General features: G+C 52.8%; 1 protein-coding gene and 1 long non-coding RNA gene across 2 annotated transcripts in view; one reads left to right on the top strand and one right to left on the bottom strand.

The window, feature by feature from the left end:
- The window catches only part of ANP32A (acidic nuclear phosphoprotein 32 family member A), a 39,544-nt gene extending 22,320 nt beyond the window's left edge, over positions 1-17,224 (bottom strand). Inside the window, exon 1 of the mRNA XM_039219008.1 lies at positions 17,144-17,224. Coding sequence (XP_039074939.1) covers positions 17,144-17,197 — 54 coding nt within the window. The 5' untranslated portion in view covers positions 17,198-17,224. The remainder of the gene's footprint in view (positions 1-17,143) is intronic.
- Positions 14,584-18,313, top strand: LOC120221555. Its single transcript, XR_005525828.1, has 2 exons — positions 14,584-14,742; positions 17,220-18,313. It is a non-coding gene; the product is annotated as an uncharacterized LOC120221555 (long non-coding RNA).
- The last annotated feature ends 2,322 nt before the right edge of the window (positions 18,314-20,635 follow it).

Below are 20,635 nucleotides of genomic sequence, written 5' to 3'. Positions count from 1 at the left end.
ACAAACACAAGCAAATTTAAAATCTTATTTTTGTCCCCTTTACCCAAAACTAGCATATTATATACTGATCTTTGCCTTCCCCCCCCCTTTTTTTTTCCCCATGAAGTTCATGTAACACAGTACACAAAAACCTGGTTTCTTATTTGCACGGTGTGGATGTGCCATCATTTTTCTTAACCAGGCCCTTACTGATGAGTATTTGGGTCGCTTCCAATCTTTTTCTATAATAATGTTGCAAATGAGATAAGCAGGGCCGTGTGTCAATTTGCGCTCCTCCCACTTATTAACCAAAGAGCTGGGATCAGATCCTACTTCTGACCTGCAGAGCAGCCATCCCGGAGCCTCCGAGTCCTACAAGGGAAAGGCTTCACCGCTGCACCTATGCAGACAGGTGACTTCACCTTTGTTCACTCAACAAAGGCTTAGAGCCTACCAAATGCCAGGCACCGCCCCAAGCTCCGGCCATCTGTCCCCGGATCATCCAGTCTGGAGAGACAAGCAGACAGACTGATATGACACAGGGGGCAGTTCAGTGTGCCTTGGGGGCCATCTAACCTCTGGGACAGGCCAGTTTCCTTATCTGGTAATGGATGTCCGCATATGCACACCTTCCAGGTCTTCTCAAGGCACTGTTTGCCAAATACCGAGCAGGATAGGAGGCTTTGCAGTAGGTGCTCAGTAAGGGGCCAGCCTGACTCCTGTCCCGGAAGCGGTTCTGCTGATAGCAAGGCCTCAAGGTGTTGCCAGGGGAACCACGATGCCAGGACCGTTGCACGATCACCTAGCCTCTCTTCTTACTCGAGGGTAGCACACGCAGCACCTGAGCCCCTGTCTTAGCCTAATTTTATTGGAAAAGAATCTGGTCTTCTCCCACTTTTCAGACCCTCTTCAGTACTCGGAGGCACCCTAGGTAGGCTTCTCATCTGTGCACCCAAGCCCTCGTAGCTGAAGTATGTCAGAAATGTGAGGGGACACACAGACAAATAAGACCAGCGCGGAAAGGCGAGGGAAGGTGCACAGAGAGCTCATGTTGCTGGGATTTCCCTGACAATGCAAAAAAAAAAAAAAAAAAAAAAAACTTAAGGGGGAAAAAATCTGAAGGAGGGGGTGCCTGGGCGGCTCAGTCAGTTAAGTGTCCGACTCTTGATTTTGGCTCAGGTCATGACCTCACAGTTTGTGAGTTCGAGCCCCGCGCTGGGCTCTGCAGAGTCTACCTGGGATTCTCTCTCTCTCTCTCTCTCTCTCTCTCCCTCTGTCCCTGCCCTGCTCTCTCTTTCTCTCTCTCCCTCAAAATAAATAAACTTTAAAAAAATCCAAGGGAGAAAAATCATTAAACCTCACATTTATTTCGTTTACTTTCGTGTGTTCTATTTCACAATAAAATATGTATTTTTTAAACCAGATATGTTGGCATCATAGGTTCATCCTCCTAGGGAAAAGAAATGCAGCAGATTTTACAGAAAAGAGAAGGAAATGAAAGTCAGGAATCTAGAGCATTTTCATATTATCAGCAGCCCCAAAGTGGCTGGGAAGATGCCGGAAGTCACAGTTAAGATTTGAGGCTCTGTGCATAGCTCTGAAGTCAATGACCTGGCTTTGTCCCCAAGCACAGCTCCTCAGTAAGACGTGACCTTGAGCTAGTTGCTTAACTAGCTTTCTGAGCCTCAGGTCCCTCATCTGTTAAAGTGGGAATAATCCTACTCAGCTTATAGCATTTCTATACAGATTAAATAAGAATAAATATGGTATCTGGCACACAGATACTCAACGGTTAAAAGCGAACAAAATACATAAAAAGACACTACATTTTTCTCAATATTTAGTAAAAGGATGAAAATCTCATGCCTTCCCTTCAGAAGCCCAAAGCAGAACAGTGGTCATCAAATTTATCCAGCCCCCGGAATGGGAAGTTGCTTCCCTAACAGGCTAATTAATGAAGTCTTACTTCACCGAAAGCTCCTTTCAAATTCACGCAGGACACCTTCTTCTAGATGAAAACTATCAACCAATTAAGGCTCTTCCTGGTTCTTGGGAGAAGAGGTGGATCAGGGCTGGTTCTCTGACCTGATTTCATGGTGTGTTTCTCCATGAATGTAAGCCCGAGGGGGAGCGTCTGAGTCCTACCTCACCATCTTGGATCAGAGGTATAGACTGGGTCTCCCCAGCCCACCCAAAGGCACCTGGCCCCTCAAACCAGGGCGGGGGGGCGGGGCAGGGGAAGGGCAGATGGAATACAAAAAGTAGCAATAGGATCTTCCGAGAAATACCACCATTTCAGAAAGAACATGAAAAATCCCAATTAGGTGGTTCAGTAGGTTAAAGCGTCCGACTTGGGCTCAGATCATGGTCTCGTGGTCCATGGGTTCGAGCCCCGTGTCTGGCTCTGCGTGGACAGTTCACAGTCTGGAGCCTGCTTTGGATTCTGTGTCTCCCTCTCTCTCTGTTCCTCCCCTGCTCATACTCTGTCTCTCAAAAATGAATAAATGTTAAAAACAAAAGAGGGAGGGAGGGAGGGAGGGAGGGAGGAAGGAAGGTAGGTAGGTAGGTCCCACTGAGTTGGGCAGCAAGAGCCCGACAGCAGGTGGTAAGGCCCCTGCCCGGAGTTCTCACTGGTAGTTACAAGCTGTGCTTAAACTTTCTGCCCCCCACCTTGACTCAGGCGGCCATAAATGAGAAAATAAATCTGCTATCGTTAGTTAAGTGCCAATTTGCAAGTACAGATCTTTCAAAGCTGGGGTCTTAAGAGAATATAATACAACCTTCCAGGATGGAAAGACAGGGGGTCAGCTGGGCTGGGGAAAGGACTAAGGCTGGTGTGAGCAGAGTACCGGCCTTGGAGGTTTTGTACCCCTCTTCTAGCCCATCATCCTTCCTCCCTATCACCTCACGAGTCTGCACCTTGACTTCACTGGGCCTCTACTTGCTCGTGAGCAAGAGGATTCGTAGGTACTTTGAGATTAGCTACTCTAGGTTCTGGTTCATGGGGGCCAGACGTCCAGTGTGGGTTACCGAGCGACTGCTCAAATGCCACCTCATCAGAGAGGCCCTCCTGGATCCCACAGCCCCGTTAGCACAGCCCTGTCTTCTTGGGACTCAGCACACTGGCCCCCTCACCCTTTACCTTACTGCCCATCTCGCCCAATGGCATGGGAGCCCCACACGGGCAGCTCAGATAACACGTTTGTCTAGTTCACTGCTGCATCATGTGGAATGCCTCCCCAGCACACAGTGGTCATTCAATCAATACGTGAAATGGATGAATTGAATGACCCCTCCGCAGTATCTGCTATCTGCAGAAATCACCCTCCTCACTCTGGTTAACATCAGATGCTAGCCGGCCGAGGGACGTTTATCACCAGCCACATCTGCGGCCGTCCAAAGCCTCCCGGGGCTCACAGAGCATCTGCCTGATGAGTCTGGTTTGCCAGGACCGTGGGCACCTTACAGACACCGGGATCCAGACCTCGCCGGAATCCTCTGGCTACTGGTCAAACTCACAGGGGCATTTTCACTTCCACATTAGACTCTCCCCTGCGGCCACTCCTGGCAGGGACCACACTGGCCGCTGGAACTGAGGGAAGGCTCCCAAGTGCCGAAAGAAGCCAAACGCCTGCCCTGAACCACGTACTCCTTCACTTTCAAGAGGACAGCATTCCATTTCTGCTGCCACCATGATGGAACTCCCCTTCCCCCCCCTCCCAGACCAGCAGCCCCTGAGGGCCCTGCTTTGGAGAAGCCTCCCAAGACCATACCTAAACGTACAGACACACAAGCTCCCTGGACCGGGACCCACAGGAGCACACCTGCAACAGAGCGGCCAACTAGACGGGGAGCTAGGAGCACGGCCACTCACCGTGGCGGCAGGCCAACCTCTGCAGAGCATTCTCCAGGCCTCCCAGACAAAGCTGGGGCACTGGTACCCAAGTGCATGCCCTCCCACCCTTCCCAGGTGCCCGGGGAGTGCACCCGAATCTCCGTGGGGAAAAGGAGACGCGCAGAAGTGGCCGGCGCGCCCTGGGTGACTGTCATGGCCGCTTCCTGGCCCTCCATACGGAACAGAACTGTGCCAGGACAGATCCTTCCCGCAGGCAGCTAGGCGGGAGGCTGGAGACACATGACGTCATCAGAGAGCCTTTGCAACGCACCCAGCTGCCGAGGAGCAGCCCGGTGTCTGCAAACCCTCAACAGGCACCCTCGGGCAGGGGGGAATAAAGCGACACTGCCCTGACCCCACTGGGAGCTGACACCCCTGGGAGATGCCTTGGGAATTAGCTCAGAGGAGAACACAGCTGGAAGTCCTGGGGACTTCTGCGTCCTGGCATCACCCGGAGGGACACAAATGGCACCCTTTCTTCCAGTCAGTGGAGGAGGAAGACTTCCCAGAGGAGACCTGTTGGGGGCTGTCGAATGCAAAAGGCAGACCCAGGGTGCCCACAGCCAGGAAGGGAGTGGAGAGGCGGGCAGAGCAAGTGCTCCAGAAAAGAGAAGCCAGGCAGACGGCCCCTCACGCCCACTCTACAGGGAGGGGGAGGCCCTGGGGCAGAGGTGTCTGCAGCTTGCAAGCCAGCATTCTGGGTTGTGTCTTGCCTGGGGCTCCTGCAGCCCCCTTCCCACCCGCCTGAGCAGTTCCAGGAAGGCCCCCTTCTGGGGCAGGCAAAGACAGTGCTCCCCCAAATTGCCCCCACTGCACACAGGCTCAGACACCGAGCCAGGGCCTTCTTCAGACAGGCTGCCTGCCCCCCCACCCCCCCCACCCCAAGCCCGTTCAGACACTCCTTCAAGCCTGGGCTTAAAGAATCCATCAGGGATTGCTATCCATTCAGGGGTGCTACCCACGACCCGCACCTGGCACAGACATTTCTTAGGGTCCTGGCGACACGCAGGCATTATCTCCAGGCACCAGGCACCAGGTTACAGACGGGACAGTGGAGGCCCAGACTTGCCAGATATGCTCTAACAGTGGAGCACAGCAGCTCAGGCCTGGCCCGAGACCACCCGCCTGCTTGGTCCTGGGGTCCCCTCCTTCTTACAGAAAGGTGCCCTGGAGATGGAGGAAGGGCCAGGTGCAGTCTTGCTCAAGAAACCTCCGCTCGCCACTCCAGTAGCAGCCCCGGGAGGTACAGGTTCATGTGCAAGTGTGATGAGCCGGAAGGTAGGCGCATTGAGGGGCCAGGCCAAGGACCAGAGCCTGGCGGGGGGCGGGGAGGGGGGCAGGGATTCTGCACCTCTCTTTCCCCCTTCCCGGTTTCCCTCCTCCATTTTTCCTCTTTTACCTCCACTTGCTTTACTTCTTCCTACCTGCTGTGAAGTTCTACACCCTGGTTCCCAACTGCACTTTAGAGCCCCCTTTAGAGCAGGCTAAAAATACACAGACTGGGCACCACCCTCGGACACGGAGTCTGTAGCTGCATAGAGCCTGGGAATTTCTTAAAACGCTCCTCTGGTGGTTCTGGAAAACAGCTGGGGCTGCAGTGTGCTGTTCTAGCCACACAGTACCTGCTTCCCCTTCCGTCCACGCTCTATCTCCCCATCCCTGCCCCTGGAACCGGAACTCCCCTGGGCTGGAACCCACTCCCCACCCAGCTCGTGCCCCGCCCCCCCCAATCCAGAACACAGGGACTGGATTCAGTAAATGCAAGCTGCCACCCAGATACTTAAGCTGCATTCACGGCTCACCCTGCAACACGCACAAAGGCTGCGTCCATGAAAGGGGCTCCCCTCGCCCGCCGTTCACAGCCCCGCCACTCGGGCCTGCTGGGGAGGCCAGCAGCTACAGAGAAGTTGGTTACATAATGGGGGATGAGAGCCTCCACGGGATGCATGCCCCTGAAGAAATCTGTATAATCCTTTTAAATTTACTATTACAGGTTCTGACTTCAACCCCACCCCCTACACACACACACTCTCTCTCTCTCTCTCTCTCTCTCTGACTTCTGAGGGACACAGCAGAATCCAGTGACCCGGACCTTCCGGACACTTCTGACGGCAGAGTCCCAGCATAGTGTTGCTCACACAGAGACCCCACAGCCCCTTCTCCAGGCTTCATCTGGCCCTCCGTTCCTGTTCTTCCAGCTTCCAGTAGTAGACCCCACCTTTTCCTTACTCCCAGCCTGAGGACAGCTCGGGGCAAAGCCCCCTCACCCCCACCTTGCTCATGGGACCCGCTCACCTCAGATCCATCTGAGCCTCACAAGACATCTGTGGAATGGCCCAGGGTGCTGCCTCTGCTGGACCCTATGGGATGACCCCAGGGGACTTTGGTGGCTCTGTGCACACAGCCTGACCAGACAACATTTACAAACACACAACAATGGATTTTTCCTTTGCTGGGGATCTCAGGCAGACCCCCGCATCCTCCCCGCTACCTGCAAGTCAAAGAAGGGTAAAGAATGCTCTTCACAGCCACACCCCAGAGCTGGGAAGTTCTGAGTAAGGCACGAGTGCTTGGTTAAGGTATGGGCATTTCTTATATGGCACTAACTTTCATGACCAAATTAAAAATTAAAAATAAGCCACAGATTAGAGGAGTCTCCTAACACAATCCACTGACGTGCAGGAAGAAAATGTTCGGACCTTTAAAAATACTTTCGTGTTCTGGGGCACCTGGGTGGCTCAGTTGGTTAAGTATCCAACTTCAGCTCAGGTCATGATCTCGAAGTCTGTGAGTTTGAGCCCCGTGTCGGGCTCTGTGCTGACAGCTCAGAGCCTGGAGCCTGCTTCGGATTTTGTGTTTCCCCCTCTCTCTTCCCCTCCCCATCTCACTCTCTCAAAAATAAATAAGCTTAAAAAATAAAAAAAAAATACTTTTGTGTTTTTTTTTTTTTGGTGTTATGTTTTACAACATACATATGTATATATGCTGTATGTGAATAATCCCACAAACCAAAAGGTAGACAAACTAGGGCTGAAGTTCAGATGTAAAAACTGGAAAAATCCGAGAAGCACGGGGCACTAAGAAAGTGTGAACCACCCAGCCAGAGGAAGAGCTCACACTCACCCAGGGGAGAGCTAGGGGGGAAGGGGGCTCGTGGGCAAAAAACCCTACATTGTGTCCAATGCTTTGTTTCAGGGGCTTGTGCTGGGCTTTTCAGAGGGTGATGAAAATGACAAGACCATGCAAGGACCCTGGTTTCTTCATTCACCCGATATTTCTAGAAGGCCCACCACGTGCCAAGTGCAGTGCTGGGGCTCTGGGAGGGTACCAAAAGCAGGGCCTTTAAATCATGCGGCTACACAGGGGGACAGAGATGCTAATTAAAACACTCACATCCAGGAATGTATAATTACCAACTGAAGCACTGTGAAGGAAATTTCTGTAAGAGTTTCATAACAAAAGAACCAGACCCAGAGCTGAGGAGGGTGGAGGGTGAGGGAGCTGGTGAAGACAATTAGATGTTAAGTCGGTGACAGTGGCAGTTATGGCCTGGAGTAGATTTGCAGGAATTAAGGCAGTGAGGGAGGCCAGTGCCGTGGGAAGGCGGTGAGGGAAATGATGAGGGCGATCAGTGGCCAGGCCCCTGCAGGACCTCAGTAAGGCTTTTGGACCTTCTCCTAAGAACACCACGTATTTGAAGCGCGCCGACGTGATTACGTCCGTGAGAGCATGCTGGCTCAAGGTGTGGCTCAAGGGGGCTGTTGATGCGGGGACATCACCTGGCAGGCAGTCCAGGATGGTAGTGCAAATGGATAGGACTTGTGACGGATAGAAGATCGCGGTGCACCTGGGAGAGGATGGAAGCTACAGAGGTCACGGGTTCTTTCTAGACATTTGCTTGTGGGGTGATTTGGGGACACTCAGGTGGAGACATTGGGTGGGTCCCGAGCTTAGCCTGGAGTTTGGGGCTGGGATGCACACATCAGATCGCAGAGGGAGAGGGCCCCGGGCCCAAGGACACCAGGAACGAGTTGTGGCCAGAGTGGTAGGAGACATGCCTGAGAAAGGGAGAGCAGGAGGGAACATTTCATGAAGGTCAAGGGTGCGAATGCTGCTGAGGAATCACGTACAAGAAGACAGTGAAGTTGTCTCTTTAGAGCTGTTTAGGAAGCAAACCAGACGGAGGAGGGCTGAGGTGTGAGAAGTGAGGGAATGGAGAAGGTGGTTCTAGACAATTCAGGAAGTCTGACTGTATGTAAATGGGAAGACAGAGCGAGGCAGCAGCCGCAGTGACACAGAATCAAGCGAGGTTTTCTGTCTGCTGGAAGATGGGAGAAACACCCCAAGCTTGACAAGGACCGAAGGGGAGGCATGGCTTAGGTGCCCAGGACGAAAAGGGGACCAGACTTCAAGGAGCTGGACACAGATTCCGTCTACGCATTTCTTAGGAAACCAGGTGTCACTTAGATTTTCTGAGGACAGCAGGGGTGGAAGGCAAGGGGGCAGGCTGGGAGGGGGGCAATGAACAGGTGCCACCCCGGTGGGGACAGAGCAGTGGGTGGTGACCTTACCCTCCTGTGAGCCACTGCTGGGGCTGCTCAGCTAGCCTCACATCCAGAAACAACTCGTTTACTATCGAATTGCTTGTGGGGGAGAAAAGACTTCTGCCAAGTTAGAATCTCTAGCTTCTAACCTCTTTTCTCACTGAAACAAATGTTACTCTTTTATATAATGTGTCTGTTGTTAATGTATGAGGTTTTTTTTTTTCTTAAGCGAATGCCAACTATGGGGTTCCAGCGGGACAGAGCATAATGACAATGACAGTTCCAGTTTACTGAGCGCTCTCTGTGGGCTAGGTACGATCACATGGTCACTTTACAGAGACAGAAGGGGGGAGGCGCTGTGAGGTGAAGGGGCTTGCCCAAGCGCCATGGCTGGAAGTGGGGAAACAGGACGCGCCGCCCAGGCAGGCTGGGTGGGAGCAGAAGCCAAAGGCAGTCTCCTCACTCTACAAGTCTGTCCTCCACGCTGGAAACGGTGGGCGTCCCCAGGCGACCCGCACGGCCTGTGGCACCCTAAGGATGCAGGGCACGGGGCAGTGAGCGTGGAGAGAAGGGGGTCGAGGAACAGGTTTGGCTGAGGGCCACTGGCACAACCAGGAATCTCAGAAGGCGTCCATTTGGGGGTAGGAATTTAGGATAAGGATTCCTTAATGCCATGAGAAGGTCTGGGGGGGAAAGAGCTAGAACCAAGGAGGGAGTATGCCGTTTGAGAACAGGGGACCCAGGGGTGAGCTGGCTTTTTTTTTTTTTTTTTTTGAGTTTTATTTATTTATTTTGAGAGAGACAGAGAGAGAGAACAAGCAGGGGAGGGGTAGAAGAGGGAGAGGGGAAGAGGATCTGAAGCAGGCTCTGTGCTGACAGCAGAGAGTCTGACACGGAGCTCAAACTCACTAAGGGTGAGACCATGACTTGGGCCGAAGCCAGACACTTAATGGACTGAGCCACCCAGCTGCCCCTCGAGCCGGCTTAAAAGTTGGAGAAGTCACTATTGCCCCTCGGTGGAGGGAGTTCACAAAGCTACATGTGGCATCCCCCTCATTCCCCCAAATCAAACCACTAAATATTTGAGTGTGAAGGAAGCTTAGTATTCACCTTTTAACGTCTTTCAAACAATAACAAGCAATGTGATCAACTTATGGGTCAAAGCCAGCACACTTTTTGTTAATGAACAGAAGTGTTTTACACGCAGTAAGGAAGTGTCTTGTCATTTTTTTGGTAGAACATATGTACGTATATACATACTGGGTAGTGGCGCAAAACGTATTTTTACTGTTAGGATCAAGAGGTTTGAAAGCCACCAATCTAATTCAATCCTCTCGTTTTAGAGTAGAGGAGACAGAAAGGCCCCAAGAAGCCCAGCAACTTGTCCAAGTTCGTTAATAACAGCAAAACTGAGCCCAGCACACAAGTCTTTAATAGCCCTCTGCTAATTTGCTCACCAAACCGGAATCTCCAAGCGCAAATATCTCTGGGAAAGACAGCCTTGACTTTAATCCACATCAGGGTAAGTGATAGCGGAGGAGTAAGTTGGATCTTTTAGATCTGCTGCCTGGGGCAAGTTCTGGTAAAGAAGATAGATGGGCGTCCTGGGGGTAACACAAAATAAATAAATAACATGAGGGGAATTACGGGGGTGCGGGGTGTGGCTCGCTGGGCACAATGCAGGGACTAGTGTGGTAGAACAAAGATATTTTATCTTGTTTACAGACTCTGTATTAACAAATAACATCAGGACAACGGGTTCTACGTAAGGAGGCTGGTTCCATGTCTGGGCAGGTGGCCCAGGGCCACGGGTGCTTTGCTCATCTTGTTTCAACAAATTTTATTAAATGACAAGTTCCGAATAACAGATGCCTTCGCAATTCCCCATCCCCTGCCAGACTCCATCTCTTTAATGAAAACATCGTTGTTGGGTATTTATCATTTGTACAATTGTATTTCAATGTAATGTAAGAGTATGAGATTCAAAGTCAGGTCCCTATTCCGGCATCTTTGTGGGAGGGAAGTGGTGGTAAAGCGGGACTGGTGGAGTGGACTTCCCCGGGAGACAAGACAACTAGCTAGAGCAGGGGGTGGGCAGGTCAAAATGGGGTGGGGAGGCTCGGCGGCACCCATCTGTGGGGGAGTGGACCCCTCTACCCAGAGGCTTGTGTCAGAACTCTGGCCAAACAACTGGGCCAAGTTCATTTGGCCAGGGCTCATCACCAATCAGCAACAAGTCTGAGCTCCTCTCCCAGGCAGAGACAGCAAGGTAGAGAGGATGGCCACAGTGGGGAGGAGACGTGTGATGAGTAGCCTATACGATACTCATAAAGGGTCACCAGCAGCCCCCAAGTTTTTTATTTCAATGTGGTGTCATTCATTTGGACTGAGGCTCTGGGATGACTAGCCCCCAAAGCTCAGTTAGATGACCGTATAATAAATAAAAAGGATCATGTAAGTCTAGTGTAAGTCACTTCGAAAGGCTGGTGGCGCAAAAGCGGCCAAGACAGGGACCTGGGTCTGCGGGCCGGGTCGCTGTCCTTAAAGCTGAGATTCTTCCCCTTGGATTTATATCCTCCCCTCCCCCCAGCCCCTCGGCCTGGCCAATCTGATTTCTATTCCCTCTGCTCATTAGCTCAGGCACAAGTGGCTGGAGGTAGAAAGAAGGCTCTGAAACTCAAAGCCACTTTGTTGCTGGTGTGTTCCCCAGGAAACATGTACAGTGGGGGAGCAACATGGCAGAACCAGAGATTTCAGGATTATCTGTAGCTTTCGATGATCTGTGTTCTAAGGGTCTGATGTCAGCCACTGAGGACACAGCTGCTGCACCTTCTTCAGGCCTCAAAGCACTGAGAAGACGTTTGAAATTAAAGAGTAAGCAGAGAACTATAAGATACGCAAAAACCTTTTAAAATACGGAGTATGCAAGCTGCAGAATTTTAGATGGTTACACAGAAGAACTTCTAGATGGAAGGGGCGCTCCCTTCTGAACTGGTAATGAGCACCATCTCTCTTCTGATGGAGGTTCTTGGATGGAGGCCAACTTCCACCCCAGGCATCAACTAGTTAAAGGGCACACACAAAAGAACTTGGAAAGACTCCTAAAGCACCACCCAAATGAATGGCTTGCCACATGCTTCATAAAAAATTTAAAAATTAAAAACAATAAAATAAAAAAATTCCAGATCCCAGCCCCTTCTCCCCCCAACTAAGTCAGGGATGGCCAAGCCTTCTCTGTAAAGAGCCAGGTTGTAAACTTTACCTGGAGGCAAAACTAACACTACAACACAGGCACTTTTATAAGGACAGAAAACACACTTCCACAATTCTTTTATTGATGGAATTTAAGATCGATAATTAATACAGGGTGGGGGGTGGGGGGAATGATGGTCTAAGAGAAATGGTCTAAGTAGAATTCTTCTGGGGGGGGGATAACATTTCACATCACTGGAGTCCAAAGTTAAGCATTCCACATCATCAAATTGATTGCAGGGTTTCTACGTACAGATTATTCTTAGCTCCTGATACCGAAACAGGCAGCTGACCCTGAATTTGACAGCACTTGTGCTAAACCAATGTCCGGGGGTGCCAGGAATCTGCATCTGACACGCTCCCTAGGTGATTCTGATGATAGGATGGGCCATGTTTGGGACTTAATGGACTACACAACTCTCCGAGTCCCTAACGTCCAACCAAAGAGGCCTCTAGTTTTATAGTAAGAGGAGAACCCAGCTCTGCTGCACCCCGTGACCCCTCTCTCATGACAAGAAGGATGTCACACTGCTTTGCCTACCCTTAATGAGTCGTTAGGAGAATTAAGTGAGATGACCCATGAATTGTTACTAGCATGCTACACCTTCGTTACAAAGGACATGCCGATTCTCTTCAGTGTTTTGGACGTAGATGGTGACAAAAATGCAAAGCGCATTCTGTGCAGGATCCCATACGAACCACTGCCTGAGAGTCTTCTCGTTACCCAAAACGTGTACCCCGACACCTAAAAGGGACAGACTGATTTCAGCCTAAACAGATGGGATGTTCCAAACCAAACTCGGAAAAGTGCATGGCTTCCTCCTTAAAATGACAATTCAGAGCCCCTGGTCCTGACCACCCACCTCAGTATCTTCAAGCAGGAGGCCATCCAGGGTTCATTTCAATACCTTAAATGACAGGAAACTCAATCTCTCATAAGGTGGCACTGTTTTAAAGCCGGAGAAGGAAAAGCTCTTTCCCTTAGTGTCTGTCCAAAAAAAAGGTGCTACGGGGGGAGGGAACAGAGAGGAGTAAGAGGTTGAGTATGCAGACTGGCTGTGATAAGCTCTCTATGCCTCAATTTCCCTGTGTGTAGTAGGAGGATAATAACAGCACCTACCCCTCACAGTGCTGCTGTGGGGACTAGATTAATTGATCTGTGTAATCCAGTTAGAACTGTGCCAGGCACAGCGTGGTGCTGGGTAAGCATTCGCTATTATTATTGTGGTGGTGGTGGCTGTTGTTGTCCGGAACCACAGAGAAGCTCAAAGTTGTGCTGTTATCTTTCCAAGAACAACCTTATCACATATTGAGCACCCGACGGCCAGATCAAGCCAGTTTTGTCACTGACTCATGAGATCAGCTCACTATTCCCCTTTTAAAGGTGAGGAAATGAAGGTTTAAAGAGGAGGTCGGGTTAACCTGCGCAAGATCACAGGGCCAGGTTGACTTATCCTGCCTCTTTTTGGCAGTAGAATTCACACGCAGAGGTCTGTGCGGCTCCAAAATCCAGCTTCACTATGGAGCCCCCAGACTCAAAACTACCAGCAGCAGCGGCAATCCAGGGACAAAACATCACTGACCATGACCATCCCGAGCCCCCAGCTCAATTTTCTGCCCAGGGATCCTTCGTTGACTTGCATTAACCGGAGTTAATATCAGGCTACATGAACCCAATTAGGCGCTAAGTCAGGCTGGAAAACATCATGCGACGTATTCCAAAGGTCAAAGTTAAACCTGGCTTCCCGGGCACTGCCATCAAAGCCAGTCTCATGCAGACACTCTCATGGAGTTTAACCAGTGAGGTGCTTAACCAGCACTGACACCGGGTTTTAAAAAGTCCCGGAGCCAAGCCAGAGACGTGACGCAGAAAGGCGGTCGGCAGAAAGACATCGCTTACTTTTTAAAAGAGCAAACCTTATTCCCCTCTCTTTTCGGTTCAGGGTTACTACGGTGAACTGCCTTCCCTAGGGCAAAAATAAAAGGAGGAGGGGCAGCGGAACACCGGGGTGGGGGTGGGAGGCTCCCCTCGCAGACTGCAGGGCGCTGCAACACCCACCTGAAACCTGGGGCGCGACCTACCTTCCCGGAGAGCCCAGCCCCGGAGGGCGTTTCCCCAACACATCGACATCTCGTCCCTCCCGGGTAAGCGGCTGCTGTCCTTGGCTCCAGTCAGGGCCGCTGGAGTGGCGCGCGCGCCCCCCTCCCGAGAAAGAAACCTCACGTTAATTTCTCCCCCTGCCCTCCTATCCGTTCCTCCGAAGGAGCCAACACCCGGGCGCCCAGGACGTCTTTAGGGCCACATTTAACTACGTCGAAAAACGCCAGCAGGAGGAAGGGCGAAACACTGGAAAGAAGAGGGGTGGGGGAGGTAGAGAGAGCGATGGGGGGTGGGGGGAGCACTTGCGGGGAGGATCATCGCCCTCCCTGGGCGACCGCCGCCGCGACGCTCCAGCCGAGCCTCGGGCCGTTGTCTTGGGGAGGGAAAACCCCACCGGGGCCCACAGCCCAACCGGGGGGTCCCCGGAGCCGGCCTCCCCTGCTGCCTCCACGTCCGGGGCCGTCGGGGCGATGGCGCAAGACTCTGCTACTCACACCCCCCCCCCCACAGCGACAACAGCCACGGTGACAAAATGGCAGCCCGGCGCCCGGCAGTCGTGCCACAGGCGAGCAGGGCCCTGGCGGCCGCCGCTGCCCCCCAATAACGCCTCGGCGCCCTTCGGGCTCAGCCTCCGGCGGGCCTGGCCTTCGCAAAAATAATAATAACACAACACCTCGAGCTCCGGAGCGGCGGGGGAAGCCGGAGGCCCGCCCGGGGCCGGCCCCGCGTGCCCGCGCCCGGCCCGCGCGCACGAGGCCCGGCCGCCCCGGCGCCAGCCCGCCCGCCGGCCCGCGCCCCGCGCCGCATGGAGCCCGGCGCCCGCACTCGCAGCCCCGCGCTCGGCGCCGGCCGCGCCATGGGGGAGGGGCGGGGCGGGCCGCGCGAGACCCGGGAAACATGGCTGCTCGTCCTATTTCGGCGTCGCGGCGTGGCCACCAGCCCCCGGATCCGCGTTGGGAGAGGCTCCGAAGGTGGGTATGTGGGGGCCCCGGAGGCGGGGGTGGAGGGGAGAGCGCGGCCGGGAGGGGCGCAGGGGGCGCTCTCCGAGGGCTATTTGTCTTAAGAACGTTTACAAAAAAATAGTTCCTCCTCCCCCACCCCTTTTGTCCCTCATTAGCTAGCTTTCTCGCTCCCCCTCCTCCCCAAATGTGCAGAAAGTGCCCCCTCCATCCCCACCCGCGCCCCACCCCGCCTCGAGGCAGGGGGCAGGCGAGTGGGCAGGGAGACTCGGAGGCGAGGGGGCGAAGCGTGAGAAATCGCTCCCAGTTCGGCGCGGCGCGCTCCCCTCCCCCAGCACACACTCGGGGAAGTTTAAAGAGCCGGTTCGACCCGCTTTCGATCTCGCTCCCAGTTGGCCAGCCGTGTGGCTGGGGCCGGCCCGGCGAACCGCGCCTCCACACCCACCCGCCACGACCCCGGCCCCCCGCCGCGCGCCCTTCCCCCTCCGCACGGGGGGCTTCCGGAAAGTACGCGGGAAGACCGCGGCTCCGGCCCCCTCCCCCATCACCACACCCAGCCCCCAAATCCTCCGGCTCGGGGTCTAAGCCGGGATGAAACCGGCCAGAGAAAGGCAAACCGCCGGCAAATTGTTCGCGGAAACTCCAGCCTTCTCGGCGGGCACCCCCTCCCCTCCCTCCGCCACCCCCTCCCCGCCCTGCGCGCCATAAGGCACTGCACGTCTACAGTCCACAGCTGCGTTATGGGGGGGGGGGGCACAAAAAGGATCTTGTTTTCAAAAGTCTCACTCAGGTTTGGGGGAGGAACTAGAGAAAAGAGGAAGCAAGGCCTGCCTTCGCCAGGGATCCGGGTTTTAACGGGCTGAAGGGGCGACAGGTCAGCGCACAGTGCTACCCAAACTTCCAACTCTGTGGAACCCTGGCCCCCGAGGCTGGAGGAGGGGTCCTCCGGCCCGCGCTGCCCGGGTCTCGGAAGGGGCCGCGAGAGGAGCCGGCCAGGGTCTCCGCCCCGGCGCCGGGGTCTCCTCCGCGGAGCCGCCAACTCACATAAAACACTGTTTGAAAGCGAGAGGGAGACAGAAACACAAACGAGCGTTCGAGTAACCCACCCTCACCTTCCCCCTCCCTGGGGGTGGGCTTTCGCCCGAGCCTCCGGGTTCCCATCCGTGTAAGTTTCCTCCGGCCGTGCTCCCGCCGCTGCCCAATCAATAACGGCGACCAGAAGGCAAACTCCCATCCCGGAGCTGCGTGTTTCCTATGCCCGCAGAAATCTGGACCCGGCCAATACCCACCACGGGCACCAGGTCTGGGCGGCTCGCGTCCTGACAAAGTTTCCCGTGCCCATTTATTAGCCAGGCGCCGAATGGCTGCCGGGGAGCCCACCCTGGAGAAAGCCTGGCCGGGGGGCGCCAGGGCTCAAAGGCTGGCATCTCAGCGAGGCCGGAAGGAGCAGGGGCGAGGGGGGACCGGGACGTAGCCTTTGGGTAACTTGCAATAGCGATCGCTCGAGGTGGGGAGGCGCGGGGATTATCTGTGCCTTAGCACGTTCGAAAATCCCTCCCCCCTTCCAATTTATCCTCCCTTCGGAAGGAAAGGAAGAAACATCAGCATCTGGCCCGAAGGTGGGGTGGAAAGAGTGAGGGAGAAAGAGGAGGAGAGGAAGGGAGGCAGAGAAAGGGAGGGAGGGAGAGAAAGGGCGCGTTCACGAACACTACAAAGTTACAAATATGGCTCCCCCGTCTCTCGCCTCATCACTGCAAAGAAATGAAGACGCACTTTAAACTCGAGCCATTCCCAACTCCACTGCAGCCCCCTCCCCACGCGCTCTCCCCGGGGGCCTCGGCCCACATTTATCAGAAACTAAACCGGACTCGCGAAGCCCAAAACTTATTGTGTGTGTGCGAGCGAGAGAGAGAGAGAGGAGAGAGAAAGGGAGGGGGAAGGCGCGGGAGGGGGGCGGAAGGGGGGATTCATTTATAAAATATAAAACCCCCTCTTTTTTGTTGTTAAATCCAGGAGGCAGCCCCCCTCCTCCTCTCCCTCGTTAATCTTTCCCCCAGACGGAGTCAAGGGAGCAGCGAGCTCAGAGGGTGATTTTGCCTCATTCTCTCCGACCCAAACGCGTGCGCCCGCTGGCCCCCGGTGGGTGCACACTCGCACGCACACTCTCGCACCCACACTCGCACACGCGGGAGCACACGCACAGGTAGTCACACACCAAGGGCAGCGGCGGCGGCAGCCGGAACATGCTCGGATGGCATTGCAACCCCCCAACCTTGCAATTCATTTGCAGTCCGACCCCGAAACCCACACCTCCCGGGCGCCCCCCCCTCAAAAAAAAGTGCCTCCCCCCGACGCACACACACACACAAAGTAGGAGAATGGACCGACAGAGATATTTTTGGCAAATGCTCACATCAGAGGGCGTCCTGTTCCGCAGCTCTAAATGAATCCGTTTGTCCATTTCCATCTCTCGCGCTCTCTCTCTGCAGAGGCTCCCGCGCCGGCGGAATTCAATCAATAAACCCCGAACCCACGGCCGCGCGTTTTAGGACTTTGAAGGCTCAACCAGCTCCGCTCGGTTCTCGAGCCCCCAGCACCCGCGGCGCACACTAACCTGATCACGGTGGAGGCGGGACCTGCGGGCCGGCGGATGAGCGGCAACAGCTGGAGCCAATCGTCGCCGAGGGTCTCCGGGCAACAGCCAATGGTGGCGGCGGCGGGGGGGGAAGGGACCAATGGGCGGGCTGCGCAGCCGGCCAGGGAGGCTCAGCCATTTGGTTGTGGTGCCGGAGACGGACCCCTTTAGATTTCGGGGCGGCTGAGGAGCGCGGCGGCTGCTTGGTGGCTGAGCTAGGGGGGTGGGCCGAATGGCGGGGGAAGGGAAGGTGACTGCGCCTCGAGAGCCGAGCCGCTCGGCCTCGCCAGCCCGCCGCCGCCTCAGCGTTTGGCCGGGGGCGGGGCCGCAGGTGCGTTACACGAGGGGGAGGGGCGCGGCCGGAGGGGTCGGGGTCGCGGTCCTCGCCCGGACGAGGGCTTCGCGGGGACGCCCTGGGCCCGCCGGCATCCCTGGAGCGGGTTGGAGAAAGAGGCGGACGGCGCGAGGTCTCGGGGCCGCGGGCTGCCCGGCTGGCGGGCTGATGAAAGGCCTGGAAAGAGGGGGAGGGGTCAAGGGTGCAGTGGGAGGAGGGGCTGGTCATTTTCTGGGTCCGGAGGGCCGAGCGGTGGAGCGTGGCTGCTGCCCTCCACCACCTCCGCGGGTTCCCACCCCCGGGCTGCGGCTCACGGCCCGCGCGCCCCTTCGCCTCACGGCTCGTGCTCGTCTTCGTTCAGCCGCGGCCATCGCCGCCCCTCTAATAAACAAGTAAATGAAAGCAAGATGCGTCCACCTTTGGATGACTTTCCTCGCGGTCTTGACCCCTCTCTACGGAGGGGCATTTCAGTTTGCTGTCATATAAGGTCAGCCCGGAAGGAGCGATCACCAAGAGGCACCCAGGATCTTGTTCAGCCAATAAATGAATGGAGACCATGGATTAAGAGTTGTTGCTGAATATACTGAATATTAAAAAAGTGAAAAGGGAAGGTGCTCATAACTTCTGGTTTTCTGGACCAAACATAATTTATGGGCTTTTGTAGACCTAGTGAAAGGAAACGGCGCACAGTTTATTCTAATCGTCCACCTGACTCATTTGGTTCAATTTGAGTTGCCAAAGAGGCTCTCTATTTGGAGCACTTTGTCCAGGTTTTACGGTTTGCTTGCTTTTGGTGGTGGGGGTGGGGGGATGTTGAATCACAGTTTTAGGACCTTAAAGGCTTCATCCCCACTGGGTTACCCACGTCTTATGGCCAGGCCTTGGACCTTGTCATGTACTAGATTGGCTGCCTATGGCTGTTAATAAATCATGGGGATTGTTGTCAACAAGGATAGATACATCTTTACCCTTCCACACACGGGTTTTCCGGTGCTTCTATTTCTACGGGTCTACACTTTTCCTTATACACTCCAAGGTGGTTGGGCGGGGGATACATTGTATTTTATCTTTCAGGCACCTGAGTTCAAGGGAGGGATAAAGCAGTATGTATGTTGCAAATTTGAAATATTGTTACATAACACCAATACAGTTTCATTCTTGAGCATATAAAGTTTAGGAGGAAATAGAAAGTGACGGAATGTAAATAAAATGCACAGAATGCTCTCACTAGGGAAGAAAACTGTAGTAACTTTAATACTGTAACCTGACGGATTGTAAACTTAAACTCCTACAGCCAAGCATTTTACTCAGTAAGTTTTTCTTTAAGATAAAATAATAAGCGGAATTTGCAAAGTGATCACGTTTACCCTGAGTAGCTGGGAAATCCAAAATAAAAATGGAAAGTCATTGTTTATTTCATCAGGGTGGAAATAGTATAATGTATTTGACTTGTTGACTTAGCCGACATGTTTGTCTTCTTCAGTTTTTTTAATCTCGTTGAACTCAGTTTGTGTAGTTGGAACTTATTTGTTTTTATATTGTATTGGCTTTGTTATAGGACATACAGGGACCCCAAATTACCTCTCTTTGCCAGAGTCAGCTGTTACTTCTGGACGTAGCATTTAAGGTGGTTTCGAAACAGCTCTTCATCACACCCAACTTAAGTCAATAGGATGTATAGAAGTTATATGCCAGAGGAGTGTTGAAGGTTATGTTCTCTTTGATAGTAAATGCTCGTCTTCAATTTAAATTTTTAACCACAGTTAAGTCCACACTGCTAGCGATGTGGTAGGGAAACAGTGCCTTTCCAGAGGACTAATCCTTTCAAAGCCAACCAATCAAATGCAGAGATTGTCCCCATCCAGCTCTGCTAAACAGAAGCAAATAGCTCACCTTATCACAAGATGACTTGGAAGCCTAACCCCTCATTAAAGAGAGTTACAGGAACAAATTAAAGTCACGATTGAAAAAATTATGGCTTGGTCACTAAGTCAAATTATTAAGCAACAATTGATTTTAGAAGCATCTTTTATACATTTTGATAACGGATTTTGTGTTGGTGTCAGAAAATTGAAAGAAGGCTTCACTGGATTCCAATCCTACAGAAATTGAAATATTCAAAAAGTATATATAACCAATTGAATACTCCCCATCTTCCAACATACTTTAAAAAAAATTTTTTTTTTATTTCTAAGTAATCTTTCTACCCAACATGGAGTTCTAACAACCAGCTCAAGAGCCACAAGCTCTCCCAATGAGCCATCCACGTGTCCCTCCAGCTACTTTAAACGAACAGATTTCCTCTCACTTCCACAAATAGGTTTGTTTGTAGTTTATTTCTAAGAAAACTTTAATGATTCTGACTTTTTCTCACCAAAAGGAAATGGGAATTTAACTCAGCTAGTTGAACAAAACAAAAACAAAAAAACACCCTGCTCTTATATTCCTTATTTTATGGAGTTGTTTCTTAAATTACATTTCATTGCATAATATAGTATTAAACAAATGGTCTGAATGATCCTGAAGATTAGAAGACAGAGTCAGAAAAGAAGCCCATTCTATAGTGGTGGTTAGGTTATAAAGGTTGAGGTCTGTAACTTCTAGAGCTGGATTTGATTCACACTGAGAAGAATAAATGCACTACAATTCAAAGGCTTGAGCCCATAGGGAGAATGATGGCCTTCAAGTTAGGAAAGAGGTCTTCCAGGGTATTCCAGAATATTTTTCCCTCAAGAACCATTCCAAACAAACGAGCATCCTATTTTGTTCTCAAAGAGGTCTGAGCAATGGGTGTCTTAGCTTCTTGACACATGCCAGAAAGTACTGTTTTATAAATAACCCACACTGATGCTGCCGCCATGTAAGCTCATTTGCCCTTGTTTGGTCTCCAAAGATGGAGACCCTCTGGAGCTTTCTTTTTATGAGTTCAACTTTTT

This window comes from Hyaena hyaena, unplaced genomic scaffold (assembly GCF_003009895.1).
Source record: "Hyaena hyaena isolate Hyena2069 unplaced genomic scaffold, ASM300989v1 scaffold_15, whole genome shotgun sequence".
Taxonomy (NCBI): Eukaryota; Metazoa; Chordata; class Mammalia; order Carnivora; family Hyaenidae; genus Hyaena; species Hyaena hyaena.
This window is presented reverse-complemented; position numbering and strand designations above follow the sequence as displayed.